General features: G+C 52.9%; 4 protein-coding genes across 4 annotated transcripts; 2 read left to right on the top strand and 2 right to left on the bottom strand.

The window, feature by feature from the left end:
• Positions 1–207: 207 nt before the first annotated feature.
• On the top strand, positions 208–2214 carry J4E78_002740 (uncharacterized protein; the record flags this gene model as incomplete). The annotated part of the gene is made up of 1 exon (XM_049363385.1): positions 208–2214. The coding sequence occupies one exon, from the start codon at positions 208–210 to the stop codon at positions 2212–2214; it is 2007 nt and encodes a 668-aa protein (XP_049224050.1).
• Positions 2215–5656: 3442 nt separating this feature from the next.
• On the top strand, positions 5657–6772 carry J4E78_002739 (uncharacterized protein; the record flags this gene model as incomplete). Its single annotated transcript, XM_049363384.1, has 3 exons — positions 5657–5764; positions 5970–6145; positions 6220–6772. The coding sequence occupies 3 exons, from the start codon at positions 5657–5659 to the stop codon at positions 6770–6772; spliced, it is 837 nt and encodes a 278-aa protein (XP_049224049.1).
• Positions 6773–7252: 480 nt separating this feature from the next.
• On the bottom strand, positions 7253–7633 carry J4E78_002738 (uncharacterized protein; the record flags this gene model as incomplete). The annotated part of the gene is made up of 2 exons (XM_049363383.1): positions 7253–7258; positions 7343–7633. The coding sequence occupies 2 exons, from the start codon at positions 7631–7633 to the stop codon at positions 7253–7255; spliced, it is 297 nt and encodes a 98-aa protein (XP_049224048.1).
• Positions 7634–8891: 1258 nt separating this feature from the next.
• Positions 8892–10734, bottom strand: J4E78_002737 (uncharacterized protein; the record flags this gene model as incomplete). Its single annotated transcript, XM_049363382.1, has 3 exons — positions 8892–8949; positions 9006–10356; positions 10407–10734. The coding sequence occupies 3 exons, from the start codon at positions 10732–10734 to the stop codon at positions 8892–8894; spliced, it is 1737 nt and encodes a 578-aa protein (XP_049224047.1).
• Positions 10735–10916: the final 182 nt, after the last annotated feature.

Here is a 10916-nt window from a genome sequence, read left to right as displayed (position 1 = left end):
CCGTCATGGTGAGGGCCATTGGGCACATGAAACTCGCGCGAAGCTCAGAGGTTGCGACCTCACAACGTGGGCTACACAGGAGAACCGCCAACCACCAGCCAATCCGCGCCCTGCCATATCAATGGCTGCAGCATTCAATTCTTCACTCTCGTTAACCTGAGTAATTAATCCAACCCCATTGCTCCACAGTTTCAGATTTCGGACGCGATGGCCGCCTCTCCCCATGAGACCAAAGTCCAAGACTTCGCATCCGCTCCACCCGCGCCCGACCAGCCAGAGCGCTCTGCTTCAGATTCGGCCGCCCCTCCACATCTGACCATCGATACTCAGTTCAGCGAGCAGAGAAGTCGCGGCCGCTCGGCAACTGCCACAACGGCTACTGCAGCATCGACCAACCGAGACGACGTCCTCTCCCCTGACCGCTTCTCAGTCGACTCGACCCTGCGCCGACGCATAACGCGATCGCATACCGTCAAGCATTACCAATCCCCGACGCGCCCATACCAGCACCAGGAACCCGGTGCTGAGCCCGGTGTCGACACCAAGAACGAGACCGATGGCGCCAACTACCACCATCTCTACGCGCGATGCCAGATTACCGTCGTAGACTTCTCCGACGAAAAGGTCGAATGCCATGAGCTGGACAACGATACATTGGAGGACTTCCTCAACTACCCAAAGGAAGACTGGGTGGCATGCCGGTGGATCAACGTCAATGGCCTGTCCTGGGACGTGATTCGTTCCCTGGGAAACCACAAGAACCTGCACAGGCTGGCCATTGAGGATTTGATGAGCACCCAAAGTAGGACAAAGGTGGACTGGTACTCCGATCAGGCCTTCTTGCTCCTGACGCTGTCCAAACTCGTGCGGACGCCCATGGACGAGGACTCCGAGAGCGACTCCGACTCAGATTCCGACGACAGCGAACGACGACGGCACAAGGCTCGCTCCCGCTCCCGCTCCCGGCACCCTCAGAAGAAGAAAGAAAAGAAGAAGTCGCTTTACAAGAAAGCGAAGAACCTGCTCTTCCCCAAGAGCGAAGCCAAGAAGCAGGTACGCAAGGATGAGATGATGAGCGCATTGGACAACCTAGAGAAGCAACTCGACGACACGCCCTTCGAGAAGGTCAAGATATCCACCCCACCCGCCACCACCGCCGTACGCACCCTCCAACGCTACCGTGGCGGTTACAATCTCGATCGAATCGTATACCTTGAGCAGCACTCAGCCCTCACCGAGAAGCACCTGACCGTCAGCGTCGAGCAAGTCAGCATCTTCCTTCTCGCCGACAATTCCGTAATCTCCTTTTTCGAGCACTCGGCCGACGACGTCGAAGACATGATCCTCAAGCGTCTCCGCACCGAAGACACCATCCTGCGCCGCAGCCAAGACAGCAGCATGATAGTGCAAGCCATTATCGACGCCATAGTCGATCTCGCCATCCCCGTCGTAGCCGCCTACGAAGACGCCATGGGCGAGCTCGAACTCGACGTCCTCGAAGACCCCGAGCTGCACCACTCCCAGCTCCTCTACCTGCTCACCTCTGAACTCTCCATCCTCCGCAACACCATCCAGCCCATTGTGTCCTTGATCAACTCTCTGCGTGATCACAAGGCTGATCCCATGGCCCAAGCCACCATGATGAGCCAGAGTACCGCTAACCTCGCTACCCGCAAAACCATGACGCAAATCAACATCAGCCCCCTCGCACACACGTACCTCGGTGATGTGGAGGACCACTGCATCATGATCACCGCTTCCCTGGACCAAATGCGTCGCGCAGCCGACAACCTCATCGACCTAATCTTCAACATGATGGGTGCCTTCCAAAACGAATCCATGAAAATCCTCACCGCCGTAACCATCTTCTTCCTCCCGCTTACTTTCCTCGTCGGATATTTCGGACAAAACTTCGAGCGCTTCAACGGCGTGCAACACCACTCTGATGCCTTTTTCTGGGTTATTGCAGTGCCGGTTATGGTTGTTACCTTACTGGTGCTCATGGCTGATCGTATCTTGCGCAAGATTAGACATTGGAGTGGGAAGCTGAAGAGGAGGGAGGCGAAGAGGCGGGCTGTGCGGAAGGGCAAGGTTGGTGGGAATGGGATTTTGGGTGATGGGATTGGGTTGAGTAATGGGGTTAGGGGACAGCAGGGGATGCATCATAAGAGGAGGCAGACTATGTATAGTAAGGGGAACATTGGGTCTTTTTAGGTTGTTGGTATGATGGTATAGATTCTTTTTCGTGTTGGTAGGGCATTATTGTGAGCGAGCCTTATCGGGCTTGCTAGAGCCGCTTTTGCATGGACACAACGTACTGGCATTTGGCGATTCATTTTGATAGACTGTATAGAAGATACCCCCGTATTACGTCCCCGCTTTGATTTTTGTATGTAGGTTTCTGTCAGGTCCGGAAGGATCTGACATTGATTAAAGCTCTCCCTTCGCGAATGTGGGGCTGCGGGATGTGGCTGCCTTGTCTGGCAGCAGCGTTATCGCATGCCTTCTAGGAACCTCGGATCGCGTCTGCTATGTATCATCCGTGAACACGCCTCGCCAACCCGCCCTCAGCCTCAGCAGTCAGAGTCGCATCTTCGTTTCATTGGCTCCACCATCGCTGATCATGATCCTTCTGCATGCTGCGCTGCGCTGCGCAGCAACGCCAAGCCCATCAGGCTGAACCTCTTCACCGGCATGGAACGCACGCTGATTCTCATGCGCCCGCCTGATCTTCGCTCGCAACACTGACAGGCACAATATTTGAGGGAATAAATCCAGTCCTCGTTCTCTCACTAGTACATTGGTTATCACCCATACAATCTAGAGATCATGGATGAACTGTTCACCAGAAGAAAACCGTGGGCAAAAAGGTTTAAGCACGAACCTCTTCCAGATCCCACTACGCACATGCGCTTGCTAGAGATAGAGTGCATCCATTCCAATGGTGACCTAGACTGTGGTCTAACTACCTGGCCTGTCGCAGTGGTTCCCGAGTATTATGCTATATCGTACGTCATCCGCAAGCACATCGGTTACGCGCTTCATACCTAGGTACTGATTGGTCACTTTCTCAGGTATACCTGGGGCTCACCAACCCCAAGCCGTCACATTTTCATCAACGGGGGCCTTTTCACTGTCGGCCAAAATTGCGTCTATGCACTCGAACAGGCGCATTCGTCCCATTCTTCCGACGTGGGGCGATACTTCTGGATAGATGCTCTTTGCATTGATCAAGATACTACACAAGAAAAGAGTCATCAAGTTGGAATGATGGGTCAAATATACGGAAGATCGAAACACGTGTTCGCATATGTCGGGCCTCACACGGACGATAGCCTGTCCTTGTTTCGCATTATCGATGAGAATAAAACCCTTCTGGCCAGGATTAACCAGTTCATCCTTAGGCTTACCACAAGAAAAGAAAGCTACTGGGTGATGCCCAATCCTATCCGGAAGAGCGACCGGTCGTTGATCTCAAAGATTGGGGACTTCAGTCCTCATGGGAGGGAAGCGCTAGCGACTGTTTTTATCGATTTCATGAACCGTCCATATTTTTCGAGAGTCTGGATTTTGCAGGAACTCTATCTGGCTCCAAATGCAACGCTTTGCTGTGGCATGGACAGATGTTCGTTCGCCGACATCCTGACTGTGAGTACCATAATAGATTTCTGGATCAGCAATCCCCACCAGGAAGACTACGTAAGTAATGAGGACTCAGAGATCACAGACAAATATTCTCTGCTACCGTGGTTCTCGCGCCGACGGAACTCATGCTTGACATTGGAAGAAAGCTTTCACAAGATAGGACCTCAACGCGGCTGTCTCACCTTTGCTTCCGGTGTGCGAGGACGCCGCCGGTTGGCAGAGGTACTGGACGCCATGCAGAGCTTCCAGTGCGCGGACGTTCGGGATAGACTGTTCGGTGTTCAGGCTCTAATTGATTGGGGCAGTGGCGAACCTCCTGTACCAGACTACAGCAAGGACAACTACCAAGTCGCCATCGAGGTACTACAATTATATCTCCAAAATCTTGGAACCGAGCCAGTTTTCGGAGTGGCAGTTGAGTGGCCTCGTCGGCTATGGAATCTTTTCCAAGTCAATATTGAGGATCAAGCAATACGACTAGCGATCACCAAGCGTTTTGGTAGTCAGATCATGCCGAAGAACTTCCCGTCCGTGGACAACACGGAATTTCACCCCAAGCCTATTGGATATTCCAGTCCCTCTCTAAGTCATCATTTGGTACACCTTCCGGGTTCAGCGCTGGACCATGAACGCACAACGTGGTATCGAGACTGTATTATTCATCCACGAGATATGTGGCGTGGGGTTCAGTTGCTTGGCAGTACTAGTATGGCGAAGGAGTTCCCTGCACCAGGTGGCATATCACTCCACTACTTGTATTGCTCAGCGCAGACAACGATACGCGGATCCAACTCGGAGATTGTGTGTGTAGAAATATTGGATCACATGCAACGCCCGTTTGCATATGCACCAGCAGAAACAAGACCGTCCGACTGGGTGCTCTTCAGTGAAGAAGGATTTCTGAGCGACGGAAGCCCCATGATGGTAGTCGTTAGAAGCGAAGGAGATGGTCAACGCGAACACGCGATGATCGGTCAGGCGTTCAGGAACTGCGATTACAAAGAGACGGCTCTTCATCTACTCCAGTGGAGATACTTTGGCGTACATTGGCACGCAGAAGACCTGTTTCTCTTCGGCTGTATGAACAAGGACCTTCCAGTATATTCGATGACGTCCTTCTATTCTAAAAGGCTCGTGGCCTAGTTTTGTACGGCAAGAACAGCTGTCCACAACTTATCGACAGTGTTAGCATAGCGCGCGGTTTTTCGATCAAGGACCTTTTACCAATTGAGAAAAAGAACATTGGCCACTCAAGCGCTACACAAATACATACCTTACACGAGAAGATAACCAAACACGTTTGCAGACTACATCAACATAGAAACGTGTAGTTTTGATTACCTACGGTCGATGTAGGCTCCAGGATGTGCGTTGCAACGGCACCTGCAGCGTATTCTCGCGACGTAGGCTCGCGGCTGGTAGGCGCGACGAAGACTTCGATAACGACGACGACCATAAATGCGGATAGCATACCAAGGATGTGGGATGAGCGAGTCTTTCTGGGTGAGTGCGGGCGGGCTTTTGTATAAAACTAGCATATTAGCATTTTGCTAATCATTTTGATAGACTGTATGGAAGATACCCTGTGTTACTTACGCTCGCAGTTGTATCCTAGTGTGTCTGCGCGTCGTTCCTACCACCTAGGTACCAGGGGCGGCTACCTTTCGGGCGATGGCGTCATGGCGTCATTACATGGCTTCCCTAGCCGTCCAGTCGTGCACTCACCTGTCTACAACCACAACAACACTCTACGAACAGAAACAATGCGACGGGCCGTCGACATGTCCGCTGGTGGCATAATCTGCTCACCGGTACTGATTACACGCTGCGTGTCCAAAATGCCTGGTCCTCGCTCGCGAAACAAAACAAAAGGTACCGTTCCGTTCTGATCGAGCTTTCAATCATTCGTCAGCGTTAATCTTTTTGGTACCCGACTTTTAGGACACAAGCTTTTCTACAGAGCACAGTCGAGTCCGCTTATTCTTTTCTCAAGTTCACTATACACATTACTATGGACGCCACGAACTTTGGATGGACGAGCGTCAGACCGGAGAGCGACGAAGAGCGATTCGGTATGCGGTCACAAGAACGGCAAGCAGCCTTCGACAAGATTCCCCAGGTAAGCTGTACCTGCACGTCAATCTAGAAAAATATGAACAGGTCTGGAGCCTACATCAACCTTGGGCCACCTCCTTTGCAGCTTTATACGTTGATGTAGGATGCAGACCTGTTCAGCTTTTCCCTTTGTATGAGGTGCCTGTACACAACGTATGTGGAACATACACTGACTTCGTGACCCAATTTTAGGCCTGCTCGCTCTGCAGTGGCACCTCCAACGTATCCTCGCGATGTCTGGCGCAGCTGGTTGGCGCGAAGAAGCTTTCGATGACGACGACGACGATGATGCGGATGGCGTGCCCGCTCGGGATGTTGACGGCTGGATCCGACAACTCCCTGAATCACCCTCCAGCCAGCGGGCTCGAGGATACATCCGAAGATCGTGCGTTCAGATGAACGCTATCTATAAACCCCATACATGACTGTACATGTCAAGTTTCTAACAGTTCTACCTAGTGTCACCTCCTCACAAGCGCGTCAAGCGCCGTCAAGACTCTTTTCTTCCCTCTCCAATGTCACCAACCTCGTCCACTCCATTTCTACGCCGACCAGACAGATCTACGTTGGCACCCTTCGCACGTTTTGGAAGGCGGAAGACGTAGACGCATGGTCTGGTCAGATCTTTGTCGACGACAATGCGAATTTCAGAGGCACAGAGACTGTCGCCAACATGATTTCGCTAACCTCTACCCTCCACACCTTCCACACTCAAGGTGCGTTCGCGCTGCGCCCCGTACAAATCTCCGACGACAAGAAGCAGTTGGAACTAGAGTTCCATTGGTTGGTCATAGAGAAGCGCGAGAAAGGCACCAAGGCCAAGCTCATGGACATGCCGGAGTCCTCAGAAGACCGGACAGAGTCTGGCGACGGCTACGGCCCGTTTGCACGAAGGGATCCCAACGGCAGCCAGCTCCTGAAGAGCGGACATAGATTCATCATGTCCACCGACGACCCGCTGCAAAAACCTTTGCCGGACCCAGGTAAGCTTACCTGTACAAAACGCATGTGAAACATACACTGACTTCGTAATCTCATTGTTTAGGCCTGCTCGCTTTGCAGTGGCACCTTCAGCGTGTATTCGCGACGTCTGGCGCGGCTAGTTGGCGCGACGAAGATTTAGATAACGACAATAACGATAACGCGGATTATGTAAAGACAACAATCCAACGAGATCTTTTTCAACCCTTGCATACACCAAACTCCTTTTGACAGCCCTTATCCACCGCACAATACGCCTCCTCAATCCCGCAATTCCCATGCCTACTACAACACTGCCCCGTCCGGCATATATACCCCTTCCCCTTCCCCTTTTTCTCATTCCCACACGTCAAATCGGGAGTGATCCTCTCCCATGGAATGCTATCGTCCGCTGTGTCGCACTTTGCGAAGGGAGTTTGGCAGCTAAGTCTGGATCTGGTGAGGGGATATGGAAGGCGGGCGGTGCGATACCATTGCGAAGGTGAGGGTTCGCCGAGGCATTCTGCTACTGTCACGGCTGTGGTGGGGTTGTTAGTATATGTTCGTGTGAAAAGCGGGTGATGATGCGGGCGGACTCACTCTTTATACCCCTCTCCCTCACAACCCCAATCATATAATCAATCAACTCGCCCTGCGTCCATTCCTCCTGATCATGCGCCTCAACAATACTATACCCCCTCTCCAGCCCCAAATCAAACAGTTTCTTCGCTTCCCCAATCGTATCCGCGGATTGGTATTTCCAGTCTTTGGTATTGAGGTCGCCGATGACGACGTGGTACTCGAGTTCTTTGAGCACAGCGAGCGCTTGGCTGTCTGCGGCGAGGAAGGGCGGGCGCATGTAGTAGGGGAAGAAGCCGAGGAGGTTTGTCATGGCGTCTTCGAGGAGTGTCATTTCGGCGCGTATGGCGGTGGGGGTGAGGGAGGAGAGATTTGCGTGACTCCATCTAGTAATTGGGATTAGTTGATGTTGTTGTCTGGGCGAATTTTGTGGAGGGGGAGACGAACGTATGCGATCCGATCTGATGGCCCATGCTAACCATTCTATGTAGCGTCGCGTTGTAGTCGTATAAATTGCCCATGTTATCTCCGTTGATGAACCACGTTGCTTTGAAGCCTGCCGCTCCCATTCTACAAATCCCATTATCAGCACACGAACAAAAGAATTTCCAGTGCCCAGGTTGTGAAAGTATATTCGTACCGGTCGAGGATATCCTCCGAATAAAATGACGGCCCATCGTCGAAAGCCGGTGCGATAACTCCTGGCGTCGTACACGAATATATTTTTACACCAAAGGGAATCGCGGACGCTGAAGAAAACAATGTCGTAAGCGCAGCAAATGCGCCCGTTAAAGCACCAAGTCTCCGACCCATTTTCGAAGCTGGCATATCGTGCGGCGAGTGGTAAAGAAGCCCGGAGATCCGCGTTTCCAGTCCGGATTTTGGAGGAAGACAGTCAAGAAGAGAATGAGTAACAGAATAGCGAACTTGCTGGTAAGCTAGACTCTGAACTTTCCCACCGCAAAGGTCACGACATGTGCATTGACAATGCCTTTACCTGATACTAGACATTAGCTTTCTGGTCGAACGCGACGACCTTGAGTGAAGTGCAGCAACGACGGCCGACCGAAGAGGTTATACACGTCCACGGATCCGACTAGACATCCCACCGCCTTATTAAGTTTCGGTTCATCGACAGTACGCGTGGAAGTAATACGGAACAAAGATCTCGGATCCACACCGTGGGGATATCTGCCCGGCTGGGCGAGTAAGCAATAAGGTTTAATTTCCCTGGGAGCCCGCTCTAAAAGCTGACCGCTACATGGATTTACGGACTAGGATGGCCATCACTGGAAAGTCTACGGAGAATGTTCCGTCGCATGCTCACTGGATCGTTACATATCGGTCTCAGCACTAAAAGGAAGCACGTGTTTTGAAGTTCGATGCGAAAAAATGATGGTATTCGTTACGGTCTATATCAACACCTAGGCTTGCGGCTAGTCATTGGTCTTGTTGGAGACTTGACATGTTCGTCTCACAACCGTACCCAGAAAGAACGCCGATTAATGCATATCGCGACAGAGATGTCCAAGAGAACAAGGCATCAGGCATCGTCTTTTAGCATGGCAAAAGCGTCGTATAAAAGAACGCACTTATTGGACCTGCTTAATCTTGCACTGCCATCCTGAGTTCGCCTCAAGAAGTGGGAGACTGTACTACGTTAGCAAAAGTTGTCACTGTTTCAGCAAATGGCTATAAAAACTCACCTAGCACCCAAACACCATCCCAGCTCATTACCTTTAATCTTCTTTGCAATCTTGACCTCACGATCAATCGGCATACCATACCCACTCCTCAACAGTTCATATTGGAAGTTGAGATCCAAGCACCACTCAGGCCTACCCTTGAGCTCCTCAATAGCCTTGGGCACAGCGTTGAAAGAATCCCAGCCCTTCTCGCCGGTGCACACCTTGTTGGCTAGATCTTGTAGCTCGCGGAGGGTAAAAGACTCGGGCATGCCAAGGTCCTGGGTGCGGTCGTAGAAATAAGAGAGGAGGTATACGGCTTCGGAAGCGAAGGTCTGCTCAAAAGGCGGCTGGTGGACACCGCGGAAGGCACAGGGTGCGATGGCGCATTCGTCGTCTTTGTGGAGGGTCTTCTCGGCTAGACCGCGGCATTGGGTGGGCGAGGCGGTGGCAGGGCCGGTCATGTTGACTGTCACGGAGTCGCCGAGTGCGTGACCCTTGGGCATTTGCACCTCGACTTCGCGTGTCATGCCAGGGGCGATGCAAGGGTTGACGATGGGCTTCTGGAGGTACTCCTTGTTGTCCTTGTTGTTCTCGTGGAGGCCAGCGAGGAGGGTGCTGTGAATGTTGTTGCGGGCTTCCATGAGACCGTAGCCTAGGTAAGAGTGCTGGTAGAGATTGAAGTTCTGGTTGGCGAAGTCGAGCTCGTATCTGTGGTCGCCCTTTGCCAGCTCTGTGGGGAGTCCGCCGCGGGGAGTGTCGGGGAAGGTGGGCTCGAAGATGATCTGGGTAGAGCCACCACCGAGATCGAGGACAGCGGCGGTAGGGTTCTTATCCGGGCCGCCAATCTTGCCTAGAAGGTAGTTGACTGTGATCCATGCGTATACTCCCTCCATCTCGCCAGGCATGACTTCGACGCCATTCTTCTCTTCCGAGACGAGCGGGAACGGGTAGTCGTTGTCGAGGTGGTGGCGCACGGCGGCGAGAATGGCGTTGCTCTTCTGCTCACCGAGCTTGCGGAGACCGGCCGTTGCCTTTACAGCGACGGGTGTGCACGACTGGTATTCCTTGGGCACGTTCTTCAGCGCAACGTCCATGAGCACGTCCAGACTCTTGGCAGCCGCCTCTGGGTTGTCGCCATATGCCGAGAGACCAGAGCCTCCATCTCTCTTGGGTGTCATCTCGAAGTTCTCGCTCTCGAGTTCGGGGCTGGGACCGCAGTTGTTGAACTTGTAGACGTGGATGCGGGAGCCGGTGCTGCCGGCGTCGATCATGAGGGCATACTGGATGAGCGGCTTGTCCTTGGAGAAGGACTTTGTGCATTCGGCCTTTGCGTCGCCAGCTGCTGTGTTGCCGCCTGCTGGACGAGATACTGATGACGGTGTTAGCACGTGTCTCTTCCAGCGTCTGTCCCCAACCTACCTGCCGGTTTTGAGATGCCATCGCGCGGTGCGACGAAATATAACACAAGCAGTATGAAAGCAATGACGCCACCTGTCTTCAGGTAGCGCATGCGCTGCCCTTGATTCATGACGGCGCTGCCCTTGTGGTCGTTCATGAATGCGTCCGAATACGTGGAGCGATGGCGCGAGTGTCGGTCAGCTTTGGCGTTGGGGTCGCTGGCGTCGCGATTGGGGTCGACGTTGCGTGGTAGGGAGACGGAGACGCGGCGGCGTGGGCCAGTGAAACTAAAGTAGGACCAGATGCCGGGACGTCGTTGGCTTCCGGGGACCTCAACTCCACTGGACATGGGACTAGGCGACACGAGGGGAGAAAAGGGTCCAAGTTTAGGGCGCGGTCATTGAGCTGAGCTGGAACTGGGTTAGTCGGGGACGTGTGGCAATGTGAACACAGTTAAGGCGACGTACAACAGGAGTGACTGTTCAGAGCAGTAGGAGACGAGGTGAAATTGCGATTGGCGTTACGCAAGCC

Source organism: Alternaria triticimaculans (genome assembly GCF_023758025.1).
Source record: "Alternaria triticimaculans strain BMP 0046 chromosome Unknown scaffold_3, whole genome shotgun sequence".
In the NCBI taxonomy this organism is placed as follows: Eukaryota; Fungi; Ascomycota; class Dothideomycetes; order Pleosporales; family Pleosporaceae; genus Alternaria; species Alternaria triticimaculans.
This window is presented reverse-complemented; position numbering and strand designations above follow the sequence as displayed.